This window comes from Carassius carassius, chromosome 42, assembly GCF_963082965.1.
Source record: "Carassius carassius chromosome 42, fCarCar2.1, whole genome shotgun sequence".
Lineage (NCBI taxonomy): Eukaryota > Metazoa > Chordata > Actinopteri > Cypriniformes > Cyprinidae > Carassius > Carassius carassius.
This window is the reverse complement of record NC_081796.1, coordinates 20,219,727-20,244,705: the sequence shown is the minus strand read 5'-3', so window position 1 is coordinate 20,244,705 and position 24,979 is coordinate 20,219,727. Positions and strand designations below refer to the sequence as shown.

General features: G+C 38.5%; 2 protein-coding genes across 10 annotated transcripts in view; both read right to left on the bottom strand.

Moving 5' to 3' along the window:
- LOC132124133 (disco-interacting protein 2 homolog C-like) overlaps positions 1-5,978 on the bottom strand; it is a 122,347-nt gene extending 116,369 nt beyond the window's left edge. For 6 of the 9 annotated variants that reach the window (XM_059534973.1, XM_059534975.1, XM_059534976.1 and 3 more), the window contains exon 1: positions 5,574-5,977. In XM_059534973.1, coding sequence (XP_059390956.1) covers positions 5,574-5,652 — 79 coding nt within the window. In that variant the 5' untranslated portion in view covers positions 5,653-5,977. Of the gene's footprint in view, positions 1-5,573 lie in introns of all 9 variants that reach the window. The other 3 variants (XM_059534971.1, XM_059534972.1, XM_059534974.1) reach the window with 1 other exon arrangement.
- A 945-nt stretch (positions 5,979-6,923) lies between these two features.
- On the bottom strand, positions 6,924-20,416 carry LOC132124123 (uncharacterized). The gene is made up of 16 exons (XM_059534959.1): positions 16,710-20,416; positions 16,188-16,335; positions 15,935-16,090; positions 15,694-15,775; positions 15,243-15,379; positions 15,006-15,109; positions 14,806-14,916; positions 14,656-14,709; positions 14,355-14,558; positions 14,164-14,270; positions 13,500-13,748; positions 13,289-13,337; positions 12,614-12,796; positions 12,166-12,296; positions 10,047-10,146; positions 6,924-9,133 (listed from the first exon to the last, which is right to left on the bottom strand). The coding sequence occupies exons 1-16, from the start codon at positions 20,301-20,303 to the stop codon at positions 9,023-9,025; spliced, it is 5,520 nt and encodes a 1,839-aa protein (XP_059390942.1). The 5' UTR covers positions 20,304-20,416; the 3' UTR covers positions 6,924-9,022.
- Positions 20,417-24,979: the final 4,563 nt, after the last annotated feature.

The window sequence follows — 24,979 nt, the reverse complement described above, 5'->3', positions numbered from 1 at the left end:
ATATAGCTAAGTTTAAAACGCCTTTTTCCCCACAGGTTATACTTTTACTACGCATGCGCAAGGGTTCCTCAACTGTGCGCATACGTCAGTGGAACCAGACGATAGGCTTAAATGTTTCCCGGCTTGACTGTTAAAAGCAGATGATTGGCTTTCCAGTGGGAGGGGCGGGAGATTTGCATACAACCGCCATATTTGCCGTTACGGGTTTTCCTTATTTAGTTGTATTGAGGATTGAGGAAGTGGCATGTCTCTTATAAATTGTCTCTGTTAATATTCATTTTTCTATGGAATATTGGGAGTGGTGTAAAACTGGGACTCGTGGTATTTGTCCACAGACACTAAAGAGACAGAGAGAGGAAATTATGTCAGTCATACCAGATGTTACAGCATCTATTAATAAATTACAAAGGTAAACATACCCATACATTCCCTACTAAATCTTCACAAAATCAACCAATCACTAGCAAAAACAAAAATAAAATTAAAACTGCAGGTAAAGCAGTGAGATGCTGTCAGTCTGGCACAGCATATGAATAATTTATGGCATTTAGCAAATGTCATGATCTCCCCATGTCCAAGCACAGGTTCCTGTCAGTGACACAACCTCGGCACCGCTATCTTGCACCACAAGCGGTGCCTCGACCCCACAGCACAGCCCCTGTCAGCTCTCATCAGAGCCCCTTACTAACATACCTATACAACATCCCATCACTTCCTCTCACGTCTTCTTCATTTGCCATACAGCAACACTTAATACTCCTCCAGTATAAGCAGTTCTTTACAGGTTAATATAGATCTATAAATCTACACTTTTTATAAATCAGGTGAGACAAAAATTTCATAGTCATGAAAATAAAGAAAACTCTTTGAATGAGAAGGTATGTCCAAACTTTTGGTCTGTACTGTATATATATATATATATATATATATATAATTAAATCAAATGTCAAATATAATTTAATTAAATGATTTAATCAAAAATACCTTTAAAATGACAATTTTGTGGAACAACCTTAAAATAACTTTCCTATATTATTGAATTATTATTTATTGATTACAGTGATGGCAAAGCTGAAGTCTCAGTGTCACATGATTCTTTAGAAATCATTCTAATATCCAGATTTCTTATTATTATTGTTTAAACGGTTGTGCTGCTTTATATTTTTATGAAATTCATGACACATTTTTCCAAGATTCTTTGATGAATTTCATCAGTCTTTACTGTCACTTTTGATCAATTCATCCTTGCTGAATAATTGTACATTTCTTTAAAATGGTAGTGTGTGTATGCATGTGTGTGTGTGTGTGTGTGAAAATTCATAAATACACACACACATACATACATTTATTATTTATACTAATAATACTACTACTAATACTACAAAATATTCTTTGGAGAAATTTCTTTGATCAAAAAGTCTAAACGTACCTACATTAAATAAATCTGTGAATACTGAAGTCAAAAGGTGCAAAATTACATCAACACATAAAACATCTTCACATACAGATTCAGTAATTTTTGCCAACATTCTTACCAGGCAAGGCCTCAAATCAGGGTCATATAGGGGTTCTTTTCTTCCACAGCCAGCATGACCCCTGTTTAACAACTTAACCCTTTCACTTACTTACAGTGTTACCCTGAGGGTGAAATGAGACCCATTCATCCTTTATTTGGCATGAACAAGACTAATACTCAGTTTGAAGAATCAGTATCCATTAAGAGTCTGCCAGCATAGACAAAAGACCACTGAGAGAAACTCTCGCCAATCTGGGAATGGTTTCCAAACCATGTAAATCAAAATCAATGCAAACAAGCCTCACATGTACATGTAAGATGCAGGGCATAAAACCTCAAAAATAAACCATGTTTGACTTATAAATGGAGGCAGCAAAACACACAAGTTCATTACATTGTGTCCAAACTTTAGAAACACATTTTTGTCCTTAAGGGCATTATAGGGCAGTACACAGACGGTAAATCTTTCTGATGAGCAGACGTTCTGTAATTTCCAGGCCTTTCATCCAGTGCCAACACACTCAGATAATCACCTCTCCATGATTGCATCGCTAAACAGCACCAGAAGCTAAGCTGGAATAGCAAGGGAGCATTTTATTTCTACAAATGCAAACACACACAAGCAGAGGTTCAGAAGAATGATACAGGGCAGCGGAAAGAAGCAACTGAGCCAGAATATTCCCTCCACCGCAATCATAAAGTGAGGCAAAACGTTTAAATGCAAAATGAGCTGATTAAGGCTAACGAAGCTTGAAGGGCAGCTAAAAATACTCGTGTCCACTTGCAGACGAAGCAGCCTGTGATCATCTTTAAGTGAAGTTTGGCTGAAATTACGTTTGGCTCTGAATAGAATGCAAACGGGGTGTTTGCCATTTGAACATTCAAAATAACACACAATGCCATTCTAGAGCAATTTATGACTACAAAAATAGAAATAATACATTCAAAAATCTAATAAAAATGGCTTCCATAAATGAAAGCATTAGTTTATAAAAGGTGCTGGCTTATATGCTTAAGTTTACACAGTCTACTCAGGATGCGTTCACACTTGCCATCCGAAACCTGATGGCACAAAACAAGCGGAACGAAATGAACTCTAGTGCGGTTCGAAAGATATAAGAACGCAACATGGACAAAATACTTTACGCTTTAATACGCTTAAAGTCTGACCTGACGCACCTTTTTTTTTGGGGTGTTCGATCAGTTCCGTCATTATACGTCTCGTCATTCAAGCTGACCAATCAGGTTGCGAATTTATCACAATGCCTTTAGTTTCAGTGTCTTTAGGTTCGCTGTCAAAAATGCCAATATGAACGCTAAGTGGACCAGGACCAAAGGTATCATTTTCCTTTTGGTCCAGGCCAAATGAACCAAACAAACTGAACTACAACTGTGAACACACCCTCACACTAGCACTTTTGGTACGCACCCAGGTTCAATTGTTGTCAGAGTTCGGTTTGTTTGGATGATGTGAATGCTGTCTTCTGAACTCGGGTGCGCACCCACGAACCGTACCCGAGTCCGCTTAAAAAGGGTGGTCTGAGGTACAGTTCATGTGAACTCCGGTACAGTTCGCTGCTGATGTGAACGCAAACAGAGAGGGGTAAGCCGCTATTAATGGCGTATTATTAGATCAAAATCCTGACAAGCATGACTGATGCACTACAAGGAGAGCGATTTATCTTTCATATTTCTATGAATGCCATTTCTGTTCGCCTTCAGCATTCTTTAGAGCATTTGCAGTACAATTGTAAGACGTAAGTGCCTTTAAGTACCAAAGCTTTGTAAACAAAACGAACGGTTCAGAAACTTGAATACATAAAAGTGCAGAAAGCAATATTATGCATTTGCCACCTTTTCCTGCATCATCATTACTAAAGCAACAGTTAAATTCGGTCTACACTAGATGCGACAAAGCGAATGTTGAAAATCATTTTAAATTTGTGTCAATGTCATAAATAGAATGCAGCAGCAGTTTTCTGTCGGGGATTTGTCACGCTGCGCTGCTTGCGTCCGGTGTAGACACGGTGTAAGCAACGGGTAAACAGCTGCTGGCTTGATGATGCAAATGAACCGCGGTTGGGATCCAAATAAAATAATATGAACACAGTCCAGCAGGGGAGGAGGGAGCAATCTAACTGGTCTACTATTCCAAGCTTATTTCATTTGGTTTAAGCTGGTCCTCAGGCCTTGCTATGCTGGTCTTCAGCTGGTCTCTCAGCAAGACAGCTCTCAAAACTCCTATAAAACCAGCTAACTAAATTAAGCTTGTTTAAGATGTTTTAATCAGGTTTGTAATCTAACCATTTTGGTTAACGATACACTAAATCTTACATCTAACAGACAGTTTAGAACCCATAATGCTTTCTGTAAGACAAATGTAATATTAAACAGAATATTTGTGATCTATCAACCCAGTAAACCCACTGAGTAAACTCAGTAAACCCTAACACTGTAATGTGTTAGGTATAAAATGATGCTGTTTTGCGCTACACAGGTTGGTGCAGCATGTTTAGTATGGTTTGGATATACAGGCCTGCTGTCTGCTGGAACTTTGAGGCAGGGTTAACAAATGCACAAGCACTTATCGCCTTAAATGGTTCAGATCTACACACAGCAGACAATCACACATGCCACACACACACAAACACACATTACAATGGACCACCAGGCACTAGAATTAAAAGCAACATTAGCAAATGGTTCACTCAGTTCAGTTTGCTTATGTCAGATGCCAGGATTCACAACATGATACATATTACAAATATTACATGCCTGTGTTTCTGTCTGACTCCAGATGATGGGCAAACAAAGCACACAATTCTGCATAAAAGCCTTAAAAATTTACCAGCTTTGAGCTACCAATAATCAGTTTGGCCAATTCTATTTTTTTATGACTGATACCATTATGTTGTTCCCCTTAACTAATACAATTTACTGGTAGACCTTGGTAGACGTTAAACATCCAATAACCAATGAAGTTCCACGCAACATTCAACAAACAATTATCACCCCATCTCCAACCAGTATTTTTTTTTACAGATATTTATGAATAAACATGTAGGAATATTACATGCAATATTACACACTATTATACTCATTTAAATATTTGTTAATAGAAATTAATTTTTATATATGTAATTTGTGTTTTTACCATTGTAGTCCAATAATTATTTAGATATTATTGTGTCGAAATATGGGGGAAAAAATACTATATATTTGCATTATCTGTCTTTTAGGTTTGAAATGCAGTAATAAAAAAATCTAGTTAAAAAATTTAAATGGAAATAGAAAACTATAGAATTAGAATTATTCGGTTTCTAAACATAAAAATAAATTGTATGAGTCAAGAAAAAATCATGCAGATGTAGCTGCAGACAGCATTAAACTTTGTTGATGTCATGTTAAGATGATATAATAATTCATGTTATCACACATCCATCATGTATCTATATTCAAAATAAAACCTCAATTCCATTAATATTAATATCTGACGATTATATTGTATAAATTAATTTATGCTGCATTACACTGTCTGAGTATCTTTTTGTGGTATAAATGCAGCTTCAGATGCAGCTTTTGCAGTCTAAAGATGGCATGGCAATGCAATTTTGGGGAACTGCTTGTTTACCTAACTGCTGCTGTATTGAAGACATTGTACTGGCATAAATAACAACACAGCCAGAGAAATTCAAAAATATCAGCGGGTACATGAAGATTCCGGTCATTTGACCGTTGGTCTCTAGGGAAACGCATTTTCAAAATCCTAACGGAAAAAAAAATCAATTCTGAAGTCGGTTTCCTCAAGGTCAAATAGATACATTGTAACAAAGAAAATGAGGCGGGAGTTACAGCAAACGAACGAACGCCTTTACAAACACAACCTCAGCGCTGCTGCGGGGATAATAATTGGCTCCAACATCTGGTGCTGGTTGTGTTGGTATGGTAGTGGGTTTTGTGGTGGTGGTGGGAGGAGGAGGGGGGGGGGGGCATTAACGTATCCTCCGCAACAACCATATTGTATAACGAAATAAGTCATTTAAAATGTCAATCATACCTTCGGATAGCTCCAGCTCCAGCTCAGCCAATCTGGCCCGCACTTCCAGTGGAAGGGGCAGCGCATCGCGGTCCGCCATTGTCCGTTTAAGGGGGTAAAAATCACTCTCGTCCTCTTATTTCGACTCTTTCAGCGCTGCTGCCGTTTCTCCGCGTCGCAGCGGTGCATAAGGAGGGCTGCGGGAGACGCGTGTCCGATAACAAACTGTTCGGTGAACGGTAATGCTTGGAGATCTTCTGTCCCTCTCAACGAAGCCCCGCCATGTCTGAAGGACTCCGCCGTTAGAGTCAGCAGTATAAGATGTGGACTGTCAGTGCGGTGAAGCTCGCGGATCCAGAGCGGTATGTGTGTGCGCGTGTCTCTCCAACCCCTCTCTCCCTCTCTGTCACTCTCTCATGACGCAAGGCGAGTTTGATTTTTACAGCCGCTAGGGGGCGACAGAACGGCTCTGTTTATGTGTCCAGAAATAATCATTCCATAATGTGAAAAACCTGTTCAGGTTACATTTATGTAATGCGTATTTATGTAAAAAAATAAATAAATGTGAATTTAAATTAAATTACGATTAAAATATGTTAAATAAAAAGAAACCGTTTGGATTTAAAAGTGACGGTACATTAAAAAATGTGTCTTCACAAAAATATTAAAACACTATTTTCAGAATAAATAGGAATATGTTTCTTGAGGACCGAATCAGCATAATAGAATTATTTCTGAAGGATCATGAGACCTTTAAGACTGGAGTAATGGCTGCTGAAAGTTAAGCTTTGTCATCACAAGAATTAATTACATTACTTTGATCTGTATTTAACAGATTAGAAATAATCTCCTAATGGTTAAGCTCACATTGGAAATCTGGATTTTTTTTATCTACAAACTTGAAATAAAGTTTTTAAAACCATTGTCAAATGATGAAGAAATATGTATGAAATCATTATTTTTAGGTCACCAATCAGACACATTTATGACATTTATCACGTGACTCTTCTTTATCAATGTTCTTGCTTCAGTTGAAGCACAAGATGCTGGATAATATCTAGTTTTACGCAAATTAGGCGGCGTTCATGAAGCTTGAGTGCTGTTGTCAATTAAAGCAAAAAGCGAACAAACCAAATACTAAGAAATTCATATGTATTTTCAGTATGTTTGGCACAAATTGTTTTGCTGATAATATAACTTGTAATATAATTTTATTTATTTACTGATAATTCTGCATTACTGGCCTTAAACAATAATCTCCATAAAATATTATGCCACCTTGTGGTCATTCTGGTGACCACAAGATTATGCCAACATTGAGAATAAAAACATGACTTGAGTGAAACAAACCAAGCCTACTTAACAAACAAACAATTTCTCATTAACATTTATTAATTTTTTCCATACATTTTCTCATAACCAATTTTTGGGTACCATTTTAACATTTTCCAATTATTTACATCTGTACAGAGAAAGCACACACATACGAGTGTATACATGTACTACAGTTTAGACTACAAGCATTTACACAGAGGAGAACAAAACAAAACGATAATCCCAAAAGTATTGTGCTACACAAATGTAGTGATGAAGGCTTTGTGACACCTCAACCACATCATCCTTTTTTCTACACTTTAGGAATTGAAAAAAAAAAAAACGGTCATCTAAAAAGTTAAGGCAGAGACTTTTTTTTTCAAGTTTAAATAAAATTCAAGTTTTCAAACACTTAATTTATATGTGATGTTTCCTTTTTTAAATTTGCTTCTTTTTTTTTGAACATCTTAAAGGTTTATGTAATGAAACCTTCATTACTTTAACCAAGGTATGCTTCATTTATTGATGGAAAAATTATCAGTTGCATTCAGAAAGTCGAAAAATAAAAATCAACAAAAGCTTCTTTTTGTTTTTGATTAACAGAGGGAAAAAAACACTCACAGGGAAGATACAAGATAATATAACCAACAGACACCATGACAACATCTCAAAGCATTCTGCACGTGCTTCACGCTGCAGGAAGACATTAAAAAAAAAACTGTCTCGCTCAGCCCAAGATGATTTCAAACTCAAATGAGAATCAATTAACTTAACTAATGAACAGCATGACAGAGACTGAAACGCAAAGTCTGCAGAAAACCCACAAAACAGCGCTGGTCCATGTGTGCTGAAGGCTCAGATCTTTTTGCTCTTGATATATGCGTCACTATATAAAATGTACACAATCCCACTCATATAGTTGTGGTGATATGAAAGCGAATCAGTGAAGGTCATACGATAGACGTTGGTGCATGTCAGTGTCTTTCCCTTTATTTCTACAGATAAAAGCACCAAAGTAAACCATGTGACGAACCATAGCACCACACTGGGATAGCAAACAAAGTTAAGAAGCAAATAATATAGCCATCTATCATTTAGATCACAGCAGACTAGGCACATGAATACTTCACCCTCCCAACCTGAGGACTTTGCAGTGTGACGATCTTCAAAATTGAATGAAGAGGCATCAGAGCGGTTCTTCCCAAACTATTGGCGAGTAGGGAAAAAAAGAAAAGAAATGATACAGGAGACCAATGTGTGCCATTAAAAGGTTAAAAAGAAAAGAACAACAATGTAAAAGAAAGCATGCACACAAGAACAGGTATACATACACCTGTATACAATATCACATCAGTACAATTTGATAGAGGATTAAGCATGTAAAAAAATAATTCAGAGCTCAAAAAAAAAAAAAAAAAAAAAATTTACTCCAGTGCTGGAACATCCAAATATAAAAACGGAACAAAACAGATTTACACGAAAGACTCACTCATGCAGTTTTAATGGCTGGGACTGTCGGGATTCGGAATCGCCTTGTCACAAAGACACTCAAGGTTAGCAAAATTATATACATATCAGTTAAAAAAAAAAAAAAGGAAAGAAAACACACAAATAAAGTGTTTCACGATCAGCACTATACAAAAATCACTATTTCCTCCCAACAGCACTTGAAGTTCTAACCCCAAAATAAAGGTGAGCTCTGAAAAATGTTTTTAAATAGTTCATCTCCCAACTGATGCTGGTTCATTAATCCCATTTTCCTTGGAAAACAACGGAAAAAAAATCTTGTAAATCGAAAAATAAAATGACAACAAAAATATTCCGAGAACCCTTATGCACAAGTGCTTTTGTATGTAGGCCCTGATTCCAGTGACAAGCTGTCTGTCTGTCTGTGTGTGTCCTCACAGAGACCATGAGATAAGAGGGACTTTTTTTTTTTTTTTTTTGAGCAGCCCTGATAAAGTTTTCGTTCCCGTTCGGTCCTGGAAATAAAACCAAGGCCCTCAGGATTGGTGGAAGGAAGCCGTTGTACCGCCGCTCGCTCGTTCTCCACTGCTCTGATAAGGTTTCACTGTCTCTCTGGGACAAGCTGTCGCCGCAGATTTGGCAGTTGCAGGTGCTGATTCTCTGCATCTGCGTTCTGCTGAGTCAGAAGTCTAGATGTCTTCAGCAGTGGAGCTGAGAGGCCGGGAATCTGCTGATGGCTGCTGTGTTGGTGCCTCCCTTATCCTCTGACAGATCTCAGCATAGCTTGGCTTCCGGGGCTCCTGGTTAAATATGACAAATTAATCAAATTAATCCATTTAGATTATTGATTGTTCATCAGTGAGTTCATCAGTTCAAATCGAAATCATACTTTCAATCTTGTATCTAAAATGTAGCATGAATTAAAGGACATGATGAACAGGATCTTTTATCAAAAGAAGTCTTTAATGCTCATTAAGGCTGCATTTATTTAATCAAAAATGCAGCAACAACAGTAATATTGTAAAACATTGATATAAATTTAAACAACCGTTTTCTATTTTAAAATATAATTTATACCCTCTGAATTTTTTGTCTTACTCGTATGTACTAATATGCTGATTTGGTACTCAAAAAACATTTATTATTAATTATTAATCAAAAGAAATATTTAGTAAAGTGATATGTTTTAGTGTCACCTTTGATCAATTTAAACCATCTTGGCTGAAGAAAAGTATTAATTTCTTTCATTAAATAATAATATTATTGAACCCAAACTTTTGTACTGTAGTATTCATCTGCTGTTAAAGAGTTTCAATCAATTAGAAAGTACTGAGGAGCTGATGCAACAGAGCGCAACAGTTCCATATGATATGTGCTTCTGTACAATCCAGGTGAGCTTTTTTAACATCAATTTCGTAATAGTTAACTATTGAATAGCCAGTAGCCAGAGAGTTTTTACCATAAAAATGAAATCATGGTAAAACAGTTCAGCAGTTCCACCAACTGTGCCACTGAGTTGGTCTCCATAGACTCAACAACATATATAATTATACATAATAGATCATAATTATACTATCTGAATATTCTACTATAAAAATAATATGTACTCAAAAAAAATCAGTCTTTGAAAACAATTTTTTTTACCATTTTGGATTCAACAAATTACTAATAGGTTTGATTTAAACCACATGGTGAGGCTACCTGGACACTTACCGTTATTGGATTGCTCAGTGGTGTGGTTTTAGCAGCTTTTGTCTCGGAGCACTTCTCAGCAGGTGTCTGTTTCTCTTTAGGTTTTTCTTTAGTTGTCAGGCTGTAAAATACCAAAAAAAAAGCAGTCCATATATTAGAAAGCGCCATTTTCTAAATTTTTCCAGCACTTTATTTTTTCCACCAGAAGTATGTTTATAATATTAGGCTGTTTGCAGCAAGGTCCTAAAACACTGTCCAAAAGGCTTCAAGCTATTTACTTTGGAATTCCACACATGAAAATATCCACACAACCTAACAGAATCCTGAGAAATCACCCGTCACTGTGACAGCTGAAAACTTAAAATAATAAAAGAAAATAATAGTCAGGCACCTTTCTCATGCTGTGAGCCTATCAGAAATGCTGTAACATCCACATAAGCCTGTAAATTATTTCTGAGACTTCTGAGAATACACTATTTAAAAGTATACATGGTTGAAATGGCACAGAGGTTAGTTTACTTCGAACACCTTTAAAGGGATAGTTCACCCAAAAATGAAAATTGTGTCATTAATAACTCACCCTCATGTCATTCCAAACCAGTAAGACCTCTTTTTATCTTCGGAACACAGTTTAAGATATTTTAGATTCAGTCCGAGAGCTCTCAGTCCCTCCATTGAAACTGTGTGTACGGTATACTGTCCATGTCCAGAAAGGTAAGAAAAACATCATCAAAGTAGTCCATGTGACATCAGAGGGTCAGTTAGAATTTTTTTGAAGCATTGAAAATACGTTTTGGTCCAAAAATAGCAAAACTACAACTTTATTCAGCATTGTCTTCTCTTCCGTGTCAGTTGTAAGACAGTTCAAAACAAAGCAGTTTGTCATATCCAGTTCGCGAACGAATCATTCGATGTAACCGGATCTTTTTGAAACCGTTCACCAAATCAAACTGAATGGTTTTAAACGGTTCGCGTCTCCAATACGCATTAATCCACAAATGAAGCTGTTAACTTGTTAAATGTGGCTGACACTCACTCTGAGTTAAAACAAACCAATATCCCGGAGTAATTCATGTACTCAAACAGTACACTGACTGAACTGCTGTGAAGAGAGAGATGGACACCGAGCAGAGCCAGATAATGACTCGTTCACGAGTCAAGAACCGGTTGCATCGGTTTTCGGATCACCAGTAGTTCTTTCTGACAGTTCGATTCAATAAACCGGTTGAAGAAAATGGTTCACCGGTTCTTTTGCGCTCGACGTAATGGCGTCATTGGCGATGACTGAAAGCCTTCGGTTTACCCGCGCTCATAACATTAGCACAGAATCAGTTCAGAATCAATCACCAAAAGAATCAGTTCGGTTCAGACGCTCTGTGTGTCGGTTTGCTTCACGCTGAATCACACATGCGCAGTATCATCAGCTCCTCGGTTCTCGAATCGGACGCGTCTGACAGAAACGGTGAACGAGTCATTATCTGGCTCGGCTCGGTGTTCATCTTCTATTCTCTCTTCACAGCAGTTCAGTCAGTGTACTGTTTGAGTAAATGAATTACTCCGGGATATTGGTTTGTTTGAACTCAGAGGGAGTGTCAGCCACATTAAAAAAGTTAACAGCTTAAGTAATTTGCGGATTAATGCGTATTGGAGACGCGAACCGTTTAAAATGATTCAGTTCGATTTGGAGAACTGTTTTAAAAAGATCCGGTTAGCTCGAATGATTCGTTCGCGAACCGGATATGACAAACTGCTTTGTTTTGAAATGTCTTACAACAGACACGGAAGAGAAGACAAGGCTGAATAAAGTCATAGTTTTTGCTATTTTTGGACCAAAATGTATTTTCGATGCTTCAAAAAATTCTAACTGATCCTCTGATGTCACATGGAATACTTTGATGATGTTTTTCTTACCTTTCTGGACATGGACAGTATACCGTACACACAGTTTCAATGGAGGGACTGAGAGCTCTCGGACTGAATATAAAATATCTTAAACTGTGTTCCAAAAATAAACTGAGGTCTTACAGGTTTAAGGGTAAGTTATTAATGACATAATTTTGCAAATTGGGCGAACTAACCCTTTAAGTGAAAAAAGATTTGTCACATCTATTGATTAGTTACTCAGAATAAGAAAACCCACTTTGTAAGGGCTGGAGAGGGTGAGTGTTGGTGGTCCACTGGGGTCTGAGCAGCAGGAGCAGGAGCAGCCTGCACAGATTCTTTGGGGGTCCCTGAAATCACACGGCTGGTGACCACATCTTTATTTAGAGGCTGTGAAGAGACAAAGAGGCCTCTGTGAAACTCCTACGGCAAGGACAGCAGCAACTCACACACACACACACTCTAATACACTCAAAACACCCAAGGACTTGTCATGGTTATGACTGAACTGTGAACATGGCATTCTATGCTCAGTGCAAGTTTATATTTAAAAACCCAGTGCATTTGGTCAATTATCAAGAGTTCAAATAATAAAGCCTGAAATGTTTTTTCTCTTCCTTTTTAAAAATTCAGAATATTAAAAGACAGTTTAATGCTGCAGCACTCTAACACAAAAGACACTCATGAAAGACTGAATGAAAGCAAACCTTGTCTTTAACTGCTCCGGTGACAACGTCAGACAGTCTGTTTTCAAGGCTGTTTTCAGTTTTTACTTCAGGCTTTAGATTTCCTGCGGCTCCAGGCAGAGGAGGGAAGCTGGACAGGCCCAGCTCAAAGCTGGGGGACGGAGTGCGCTCTTGAAGAGGAGGAGGTGACTGTGTTGCTGCTCTCTGTTAAACATATGGAGAAAGAGAGTTGAAATGTGAGCAACAAATTGAGCCTGCATTGGCACATTTATTTATAACTCTGTTTTTGCTGTGATAGAAACACTTTCAAATGGAATTTTGGCAACTCCTCAATATCCTACTTGCATTATTACAAAGCACTACAGGAAAACTCTATTTTGATTGGTCAATCGCAGCATTCTGTGGTCAAACACCCAGGCAACTGATATTTTTTCTTTACATGGACGTGCTAGTTTAATGTATTTCGTATCAATCTGGTTTCTTTTTCTTGACATAAAGTAACTAGCATTTTCACTCAAATCAATACTTCGTGAATTTATTAGTTTACAAAGATAATGTACATTCAACCCTTCAGGCTTGATTGTAGATCATATTTTACTTAAAGTATATAGATTTTCCTATAATAACAAAAGTAAAACAAAACAAAACAAAACACTTGTCTATGTAGTGTTAGTTGAAAGAAGGCAAATAACATACTGGAAACTTGTTGTCATCTCTCCTTTTCCTGTATCCATAGCCACCCCTTCTTCAAAAGAAGCAAACAATCAAACAAACAATATGGAAAATCTACCACCATTTCTTACAGAAACAGAACTCTACATGCCCCCCCCCCCCCCCTATTCTGGATATGGTATTACAACAATATGTATGAAATTAATAAACAGTTGGTGCAGATGTGCAGCATTACCTTCCACGGCCTGCATTCAGAGAGTAATCGGCCCCGTTCACCTCCATTCGTCCATTTCCAACTTGGTCCCGGCGTGGATAGCACGGACCGCTCGGTAGTCGAGGTCGGCTACCCAGGTGATGAGCCTGTGGAGGACGTGTCCCATTGGGGACTCTCTCCGAAGGGAAAGTAGAGAAAGCAGCAGGGTTTTCCAGCAAAGTGGTTCCATGTTCTGTTGTTGTTAGACGAATGTGTGTTCTGTTGTGGTTCCTGAACAGATGGAAGAATGGTTACACAGCTGTTTTCTATTTTAAAACGTAATTTATTCCTGTAGTGCAAAGCTGAATTTTCAGCATCATTACTCTAATCTACAGTGTCACATGATCCTTGACAAGTATTTTAATATGCTGATTTGATGCTCAAGATACATTATCATCAATTTTGAAAAATGTCAAATTGACCATTTGTTCTGCTTAATATTTATGTGAATACCATGAGAACTTTATCAAGATTTTTTCAATAGAACAACATTTATTTGAAATGTATATCTTTTGTCAAATTATACAATTATTTACTGTCACTCTTGATCATTTGTATCCATCCTTGCTGAAAAGTATTAATTTATTTCTCTCTTTAGCCGATAGTGTAGATGTATAACAAACGGTTTTCACTGTAACAAAAGTACCTGTTTCGAGGTTCATACTGTCTGACAGTTAGTGGAGATGTTGCTGATTTAAATGTTGGAGAACCAGCAAAGCCGTTAATGAACGCAGGGCTGGGAAATGGAGTTACCTGTTGGTAGACAAGACTTGATTAGAACCTCTCCAGGCTCCATTCAGATATTCCTCAGAGCCAAACAGAACACATGGCACTTACCAGAGTCGGGTCCAGGTAGCTCTGTGTAGCTGACCAGCCCTGAGGCACCAGTCTGTAAAGAGGAAACTGTTGCTGTGCTCCATACACAGGTGGGATGTAGTAAGGGGTGTAGCGCTGCTGGACATTTGAGGACACATCCGCTGGCCGATACCCATTCTTTGGCACAAAAGTATTGACGGCAATGGCCTTTGCCTTTATTCTAGCCTAGAAAACATTGGTAGATGGACAAAAAAAGCTTTATTTGAAAGCGCAAAAAAGGAGTAAAAATAGCACAAAACATCCTTCAGTGATTGCACTCTACCTTTATTGGCTTCCCTTGAAAAGTTTTCACCTCTTCTCTGAGATACTGATATGCCTGAAAGAGTGATGCGTGCCAATGTTTAGCAACCAGAAGGGAGCTTATCAAAAAACCTGAGGTGATCAAATCAGGGGCAATAAAGGAGACTCTTACCAGCTGAGCATCTGCCTCAGATTCAAAGGTGATGAACCAGTTGTCATTGTACGCAAACTCACAATTGATGAATTTGGGCAAGTTATCGCTCTTAAAGAGCGCTTCAACTTCCTGTAAAAATGAAAGCCAAATGTCATAGCACAAAAATAAGGTCAGAGCATTAAAGATGTTATTGAATCAGAGCGATGCATGATGCGTACCTCCAGAGGAGTAGCCTCGGGAACCTCTCTGAGAATTACAATGCAGCGGTTCTGATTGGGCCGCACTTTCTCTCCACATATGTCCACTTGGACAAGAGGCAGCCCTGGTGAGTCATAAATGCATCATTAATGTCAGACTCATCTTCTGTGTATAAACCAAACCCATTTTGATGAGTCGAAAACAAAAAGCCACCCTGTGACCCATAAAAGTGCAAAGGTGTTGTTTTTTAAACTCACTTTTTAAGATGTCTGCAATGAGATCCACATCAGTGCTGAGTTTCTTGATTTGATCAAGGTTTGCCAAAGTCACTATTGGCACATATTGGTCACTGTCCATTTGTGAGATGAGGTACATGTCATTGGCTAGATTCTCCCTGGAAAAGGATAAGAGTCAGGTCACCATCAATCCTACACTGACTCAAGCCAATCTTCAAACTTTTAAGATCATTCACTAGAATTCAAAAGTTTCAAAAGTGAAGTCTGTAACATTTCAATGAGATATTAACACAAAACAATCTGAAATTTACTGTTCTTGATTAAAGGTACCATGTCAAGATATGTTGTTTCAATGGATGTCCAATGTTTAAAAAAAAAAAAAAAAGCACTTCAGGCAAGTGCACCCAACAGGACCAGTTACCAATCAATAAGCTGGCTCAATGTGATCAGTCGTGTAGATGTTAGTAATTACCTAGAAAGGCAGAACTCCAGTGTTGCCTTCAACTGTTCTCGAAGGTCTTCAAGCTGTCTGGAGGAGTCTGAATCATCCACCCCTGCACAAAATAATAAATCAAATGATAGATTATTTAAGAATCCTATAGTTGAACTGAATCCTTAGCTAGTATCTTGTATCATAGTTAACCTGCAGAACAGTAAATAACTGAAATAAAAGTAGGTTGACAACAATGAACAAAAGAGCAAAAGGATATTACCTTTCATACTGGTATCCTGGTTTGACACAATGCCCTTCTCACTGGCTGAGCTTCCCATGTACACTGATTCTGGCTGTGCTGCAAAGGGCAGCTCTACAGATGTAGATACCTGCTGTTCCTCATTCCAGTTCCCTTTGCCTTCACTGTTGTTATAACCTAGCATGGATAAAACAAATAGATCAGAACCTCCTCAGACTGATCGGGTCGGTATACACTGAATTAACTTAAGCACAATCATTTTTGGAGGGTTTACCTTGTGAGATGCAGTTTGATGGGTCACCGGCTGCTTCTACCCATGCCTGCTGAGAATCTGGGTTGGTTGGAGCAGAGGCCTCCGGTTTATGCATGTAATTGGCCCATGCCTTTGCATTGGGATTAAGGTATGAGATCTTGGAGGATTCCTTTAAATACAGAAAGCAAAAAACATGGGTTATCAATCAGGTGTGTGATTTAAGGAAATGCATATTCAACTGTGGGCTGAATCAATGCCTTTACAGTCATGCCACTAAACACAGTGGCCACTTAAGACATACTTTAACATGGATTTTACTGCATTACATAAAAGTTTTTATTTATAAACTTTTCGATGACTTAACCTGACCTGAATTTTTATTTTTTTCTAAATAAATCATTTGTATTTTTCCTTTTTAATAAATGTAATTTGGTTTGATCGATTGCAATGACATTCATACACTTTTAACTTTGGCTAAAGTGTCCAAATAATTTCAAGGTCTACTGAATAACCAAGCTCAAAGCTAGCTAGAGAAGTACTTACGAGTTCACTAAAAGCATTCCGCCAGTCCCATACACAGGATCCTTCAGTTGCTAACAGGTTATATGGGTAGGATGCTATGAAACCCATAGAAGTTTGGAAATCCTCTGGGAGAGCAACAGAGTCCGATTCAGCATCCTGTTCATCATTTTGCACAGTAAGGCTAGCCTCAGAGACAGCATTGTTGTCCCATGCTGACACCAACGCACATGTCTCTATTTCGTTGTCAGATAACAGGACATGTGGTTCTTTGGCCCACGCCGGAAGGCAGTGACTAGAGTGCACAAAATCACTCAACTCTGATTTCCCAAGAAGGTCTGAAACCATATTCAGCATGACTTGCTCTTCCTCCATTTCACCCGGGTCCTGAGTGTTTTCCAAATGCACCGAAACTGTGAACTGATCTTTATTGAGGAAATACATCTCGTGAGATGGCAATGTGGCATAAATATCAACCTGATCAGGCTCTACTGGCAGCGGAATTGCTGCATTTACATAAGCAGCTTTATCATTCATATCCTTAACACTGACTTTTAAAGCACACTGATCAAAATCAAGAACTCCAAGATTGCTTGTTATAAGTTGGGAAACATGAGGTATGGTAGTTGTCAAGCTCTCAATGGACGCATAATCACTACAATGGCCTTGTACGGCACACGCCTGCCCCTCTCCAGTGTCAACTGATAGTCTTGCAGTACTCAAGAGAGGAATGTTGCAGTCAACAACATCTCCTCTGATTTCCCCCATGTCTTGAAGTTCTCTGTGCTCCTGAATGGATGTAACTAAAGATCTCGGAGTGTCTGTGACTGGCTGTCCTGAAGAACAGTCCGGGTACTGGCAAGCACTTTCCCTCATGCGGTCTACTGACAATAAAGTGCAATCAAATGTCTCCAAAACTTCAGACTGGCTTGGTGGTTGAGACAGTGTTTGTACATCACTGCTAGCAGAACAAAAAGATTTCAAACAGTCATTGTTATTCCCATCATTTAAGCAATTAGGCAGCTCTAAAGTTGGTACGAGTCCCTGCGGTTCAGGTTTTGACATTTTGGTTTCACCATCATTAGCACACCAACAAATCTCAGCCACTAACTTCTGTTCATCCTCACTGAAGCATTTGCTGGCAATATGCGTCTTCTCATCATGTTGTAAACAAGTCTCTCTTATTTCATTGTCCATGACTTGCTCTTGTGCTGTTGCATGCATTTCGCTTCCCAATCCTGCCTGTATTAAATAACTCGCTGCAATGCTTTCTGGATGTCCTTTATTACAGACATCATTGTGTGATGCATTTACAAACCAGGTGGAATTGCTGTGGAAGAGATTTTCCTCAACAGGACGATCAGAAGCAGGTATAGGTACAGATATTGTGTGAACATCATCAACAACAGAAGAACTCAAAGAACTTACATTGTGATAATCAGCTTCTTCACATTTACCAGTTACTTCCAGCAAATGCTCAAAGTTCACAAGAGCATTTGTAGGAAGCTGAGATGGACTCATGTCACATGGTTCAGCATTTGCAAACTTAGCATTTGGTTCTACATTCTGTTCCCTGTTTGGATTGTCACAAGATTCTGACACAATCTTTGTCTGGTCAGTGGGAAATGCACCGCAAGTGTAGACATGCGTGCTTAAAGTCATGTCTTCTTCAGCATTACAAGTAAGATCTAAACTAATACCTTCTGCGTGAGATAGACTGCTCATACTCTGAACCACACCAGCAACCTTGAAGATAACAGATTCATCTGTCTGCATTTCAGTTTGCAATATACTGCACTGGAAAGCATTCAGAATGACCTCCTCCTGCGTTGCATTTTGTCTTGGTTCAATTTCAGCTCTACAACAGGGAGGTGATTTTGACAGGTTGTCTTCTTTATCAGAAGCCAGTGGGGTCTCAGAGCAAAACCTTACATTTCCAATGTCTTCAGAGGCATCTTTACAAGAAAACCTTTGGTCCTCTGTCTTAACTAACTTTTCTAATGCAGATGTGCTGACAGCTGAAAGAGCCTGAGGCATTTGTTTCTGAACTTTCTCCGCAGGGGTGTTCTTGAAAACAAATTGATCTGATTCCACGGCAGCTACACTAAGGTTTGTAGATCTATCTGTTGTGTTGCCAAGAGAAGAAATGAAGTAATCAACATTATCTGACTCAATGGGTTTCTTCTCCACCTTTAGGTTCATTGATTCTCTATTATCATCATTTCTACATTCATTTTCCAGTTCTACTTCATTTGGAAGACCATATAGATCTTGCAGAGGTGGTCTCAACATAGATTCATCAAAAATGGCATTATGCATGTTGAGCTCAGAACCGTTCTCCAGATTTGTAGCCTTGAAACCAGAGCTACTATAAAGATCATGGTTGTTAAGTGGGTCAGCAGGTTCCCCCTGTGGCATTGCGGTATCTGTACTTGACTTCAAAACAGACATCGGTTCATTTCGGGCAGGCAGATCTGGGGAGGGTTGATCAATAGCATCCTCTACAGCAGTAGAAGGAGAAAGTGTGTTCTCTGTATCTGTACAAGGAGTGGAAATGTCATTTTCAGATAAAAGCCTTTCATTTTCTTGAACAGGAAATGGTTTTAGAAGATCTGGGAGGGCATGTTCTTCATTTGGAAGTGCTAAATTTAAAGGTAGATTTGTAGAAGACCCTAAAGTTCTCTTTGAGGGATATTTTTCTGTTTGTCGTGTTTCTGTAATCTCATGTGAAGGCCATGAACCTGTTATTGTGTGGTCTTTCGGGAGTAATGAATTATCAAACAAAGTCTTTTCAGAGACAGCTGGCGTGCTTGCGTACCTGATTGCATCAGCTTGTGTCACGGGCTGGTGCCCACACTCACTCCCAAAATCCTCTAAATCAATCAAGCAAATGCTGTAGAAACTCTGTTCTCTTTTAAAGCCACGGTCAGTGATCAACAGTCCAGATTTTACCTCTTCTGAGTCATCCAGATTTATTGAGCTCCCAGAGCATTTATTGAACTGAGAGGTGGCATGCTTTGGAGTGGAAACAGGTTTTGATTGTACATCCCACGGTGTCTTAACTTGATCCTCTTTTGCAATAACGGAGAAACCAGATGGACTTTTACACAGGGCATTTTGTACGAGGGTGGTGTTCTCACTCTTGCCATCTTGAGATAATTCTGTGGAATACTGTTGACCATCACAAAACCATTTTGCTCTCATTATGGCATTTTCAGCTATTCTCCGTTTCACAGAATCCAACGTTTCAGTTTTCTTTATTTGGCAATTGTCTCTTCCCATTTCACTGGCATTTCCTTTCTGGACTGCAGTCTTGTGTATAGGTGGATCACCGACAGGTTGGTCCCAAAATGCCATTCCTTCCTGTACACTGCTTCCGCCCTCTTTAATGAGGTTGAGACCTACTGACAAGTTTGTGGAGGAAGCATTACAACTGGTATCCAAAGCAGCGTTCACATTCCCATTTTGAGAAGGCTTCTCGATGGCCAGATCGGCGGAGGACCAAGCACAGTCTCTGATGTCTTTCGCTTTGTAGCCCTCTGGAATGGCTGCCTGAAGAAGACTTGTTCTCTCGCTGACCAAGTTAGGGTTCAATTCTTTGCTGAAACAACACCCCATATTTTAATTGGTGAAACGACGTCTATGCAAACCGGAGAACAAAAACTAGCTCCTCTCACAAGCTCTTCAGACAGGGAAAGAGAGACAGAGGCGCACGCTATGGCTGCTTACCCCCTCCCCAGACCCAAAATAGCACATTTAAAATTATACAGCTGACTCACATGGGCCCATCACTCAAATGCGAAGTCTCTCCAATGATTTGTGCTTCAATGGACGCTTCACTTGGATTGTATGAATGGGATCAGCAACTTGGCATTGTCTCAAACACCAGGGTGGTTCACAAAACCGCCTGTTAAGCCCTTTCACAACGCCCAAAGCTGGGCGGGTTTCTCAGTTGTTTGGTAGGTTTAGTAGTAGTAACACTTGTAGGTTTTTATTCCCTAATCACAATTGCTTAACATGCTTCAAAAGACTAAACAGTAATGTGTACCCTTTTGGTAAAGTATAACATACACATTACTGTTTAGTCTTTTGAAGCATGTTAATACTAATAATAGCAGGTTATACTTTACCAAAAGGGGAATCTCTTTCTCCTTTGCTTCCTGTGACTGCTGCACCTGTGGCTCCACGATAGTTTTTCCTTCCTGGTCTGAAGTCATGAGCTGTCCAGGTTCTAGCTCCGAACGCAGAGCTCTCCAGACCACCAGGGAACTGTGGATGATGAAACAATGGAAATAAATCAATTACAAATGCTCAAAATCAATTTACAAGGAAACATAAATGGGGAGCAACGTGTTACAATATTCACAGCACAATATACATTAATTATTATACATTACATTAAAATGACACCAAGAAAGATAGTAGACTTTGTTACTACCAAACAATTACACTTACACTTCAAATACGGTTCAAAAGTTTGGGGGTATTTGTAAAATAAATTAATACTTTAGTTTTATTCCGTATTTGACAGTAAAGTGGTTACAAAAGATTTCCATTTCAAATAAATGCTGTTGTTTAAACTTTCTTTCCAACATAAAACATTAAGTAGTATAAACAAGTATTTTCGACTTCCAAATCACCATATTAAAATTATTTCTGAAGGATCATGTGACACTGCAGAAAAACTACAAGACTTAACAGCCAACAAGATTGAAAGAAAGTGACTTGACATACAGCCAAGTATGGTGACCCATACTCAGAATCTGTGCTCTGCATTTAACCCATCCAAAGTGCACACACACAGCAGTGAACACACATACACACCGTGAACACACACCCGGAGCAGTGGTCAGTCATTTATGCTGCGGCACCCGGGGAGCAGTTGGGGGTTTGGTGCCTTGCTCAAGGGTCCCTTAAGTCTTGGTATTGCTGGCCCGAGACTCGAACCCACAACCTTAGGGTCAGGAGTCAAACTCTTTAACCACTAGACCACGACTTCCCCAATTCCACGACTTCCCCATTGCATTCATTCATATTTATACAGAATTTTAGTAAAAAAGCAACTACACTGCAAACAAAACAATGGTTTTTAAATACTAGTGCATTTTAAGTAAACAAACATCAATAATGCATGAACATCCAAAATAAGACCACTGTACCATGTGCCTAAGTATGTACTTAAGAGTGATCATATTTCAGTTTTCCAAAAAGAGGGCAGTGGCGGGGTGGGGTGTTGTGTGATTGTTGGTTGGGTATGTGGGTGGTTTGAGAGGGGGTTATATAATACCAAACTCAAAATGTGTCATTTCCACACCTAAAATACATATTTTACAGTCACTGTTATGTAGATCATAAAGCTAAAAGGCGGATTACCAGTGGCAATCTTTCACAAAACTTAATTAACATCTACCAAATTTATCATAGGTAGAATGCAAAATGTTCTAATGTTACAAGCATTTCAGTCAAAAGTTATTTAAGCAATATATAAAAACTTTAACCCACGGGGGGCGGGGGGGGGGGATATGGCAACAGTTGCACAATTCCATGGGGGGTGAAACCCTGCATCCAACACTAGCCGTAGGAGTTAGATTTAACAGATCATGGGTCGAGAGTAAGGAGCGATGACTGACAGATGCTGCAGGATTTGCTGCTCATCAGATTGACTAATTCCTTAATTTATAAGATGTGCTTCCTTTACACAGAGTGCGCGTGATCGCCAAATCAAAAGTGAACGTAAACAGCGAGCGCTCATTCATAGGAGATTTAAATACGAAAAAAAATTGGAAAAAGAGGACGTGTGGTCATCCCAAGTGCACTTAAAATTTAAATTCATTTTGTACATAGGGGAAATAATAACATTTAACATTTGCATTTGATCCGTCAAATGCAAATTATGACTCAAGACAGTCCTCTCAAAAGACACATGGTGGATGTTTACAATGTGACAGTACGTAAACATGACTGCACCGCAATGCATAACCATTTAAAATGACCAATATTTAATTGCTTTTTTATAAAACAACATGCAATAACCACAAGCAAACTAAATGATGATACTAAAAATGACATATGTATTGAAGATATCAAATCAACTATCCATATGTCAAAGCACATGAATGCTGCAGGCCAAACCCACAAACACAACAGACAGCTGCTAGCTAAAACCAGTAAAACTATCCCCTTCTATAAAGTGAACTGCACACGAACACATCAAAAACAAACTTTAAAATCGTTTAAATCTCCAACTATCAAACACAGAATGTTATACATCCATCAAACAGCTTATTTAAACAGAAAGTCAATAAGAGTGTCTGTTAGCTTACATGCTAAACACTGGCAGATACTGAGAAGTAACACAGCTAGCCTGTACAGTTAGCGAAAGTTGCTAACTTCAAATGGCGAATAAACATTCAGGTGTTAATTTTTGGATCCAATTTCTGTCTGAAGCTATACATGGATGAAATGTTTTATTAGATTAGCGCAATAAACGCGCGTACGAGTTTCCACTCACCTGTTTCTCCTCTCCGCGCACGGGAGACTGTTTGCGGCCCGAGCGTCTGACTTCCACGAACAAAACTTAGAAAACAAATCCACAGATCCTCGCAGGAAACATTCAAACCACCACAAAACCGTCAACAGCCTCCGAGTACCACCAGCTCCTCGGTATCAGGCCTGATAGTGAACTTTAAAGGTCTGTTTGGTGATGTTTAATTGACTGGCTAACGTTGTTTTCGAGATGGTAACACGAGATTGAATATGTGTTATTCTTCAAAACGGCTTGAGTCTCAGTGGGAGAAATGCGACTAACTATATCCGTGCGTGCTAGTTAAACTGGTAAATAATCAGGAACGGAGCCACACGCCTCTTCCCTCCCAGTGTATTTGTGTTCGGAGTTAAGCTACACTCTCTCCGCCAAACCGCACTACGAACTCCCGCCCAGAGCCGCTTTATTGACTAGCCCGACCACTCTCCACTGCGACCCTTTCAGTAACTCAACGGCTCTATGTTCTAATCGCTTTTGGCTGCAGTTCAACGAAGGCTGTCGATAGGGGGCGCCATAAGACAACGATTTGGGAGTGCTCTGGCGTCCATAAATGAGGATAAAATTGAACAGTAAAAAGCTTTTTGGTAGTTATGGTATTGCATGAAGGCATAAGGTGCTTAAATTTAAAAGCCGTAAAGAAGTGGTTCTCATCTGGTTCATTGCATTTTTTGTAAACAGAAGCTTTTTTATTTGTATTACTTGTCCATGACCTCATCACAACATACGCTTTTTTACACCGATGTAAATTATGTTGGTGCAAATGTGCTTAAATTTATTCAATGATGTTAATGTTTTGTAAAGATGGAATCACTCGTACATTACAGTCGATAAGGATTGTAACCAATCAGGATCTTCACTGAGCAGCGTGTGACTTATGTGTGTGAGAGTGGATGGTCTGGGCTGTTTTAAAACATTCTGTGCTTCCGTTTCATCTACGAAGATTTTTGGTGGGTTGAGATAGACTACGGATACCGATAACGGCCAAAAAGGACTTCTGATCTCTTATAGATGGGGTGTTGTTCTTAAACATTTTTATTGCAATGTGTATATATATATATATATATATATATATATATATATATATATATATATATAGTAATGTTCTATTCTAGGCTTATCTACGATTAGCATGGGTTTAGTGGCTCTACAGACAACAAATTGACTTAAAGCCTTCAGATACATACACATACCTGTATCTGGAATCAGGGGAAAATGTTGTTTAATACTCTGCTAATATGGAGTTGTTTATTTACATCAATTTATTCGAAATATTTAACATCAATAGACGAGATGCGTTTTTTTTTGCCCTCAATAAGGAAAAATGATTGTTTTCGATCATGACCAATCAGCTGAAAAACAAAGATGCAAAAAAATCATTTTGTTCATAATACATGCAAATGTGTTTACATTTAAAAAATACCTAATACTGCTTTGTACTGTTAATACAATTATCATTTGTGTAAATACTTTGTATAAAATATATATAAAATATATATATATATATTATACATATATATTATTATTATTGCCTGTAAACATTATATGAAAGGTTCCCATACTAAAAATAATTTCTAAGTGTTACAATGCAACACATTTCATTGCAATCAGTCGCCATTTTAATACATTATTATCCCTAATCTAAAATAGAGAGAGAGAGAGAGAGAGAGAGAGAGAGAGAGAGAGAGAGAGAGAGAGAGAGAGAGAGAGAGAGAGAGAAAATACAACGTATTATTATAATTTATTTATGAAA

Excerpts from the sequence above, each read along its gene's own strand:
- LOC132124123 (XM_059534959.1), bottom strand. The coding sequence starts at position 20,303 with ATGGGGTGTTGTTTCAGCAAAGAATTGAACCCTAACTTGGTCAGCGAG. Across the intron at positions 15,110-15,242 it reads CATTGCAGACATCTTAAAAA|GGCTGCCTCTTGTCCAAGTG; the intron begins GTGAGTTTAAAA and ends ATGACTCACCAG. Across the intron at positions 13,749-14,163 it reads CAGTATGAACCTCGAAACAG|GAACCACAACAGAACACACA; the intron begins GTACTTTTGTTA and ends CCATCTGTTCAG.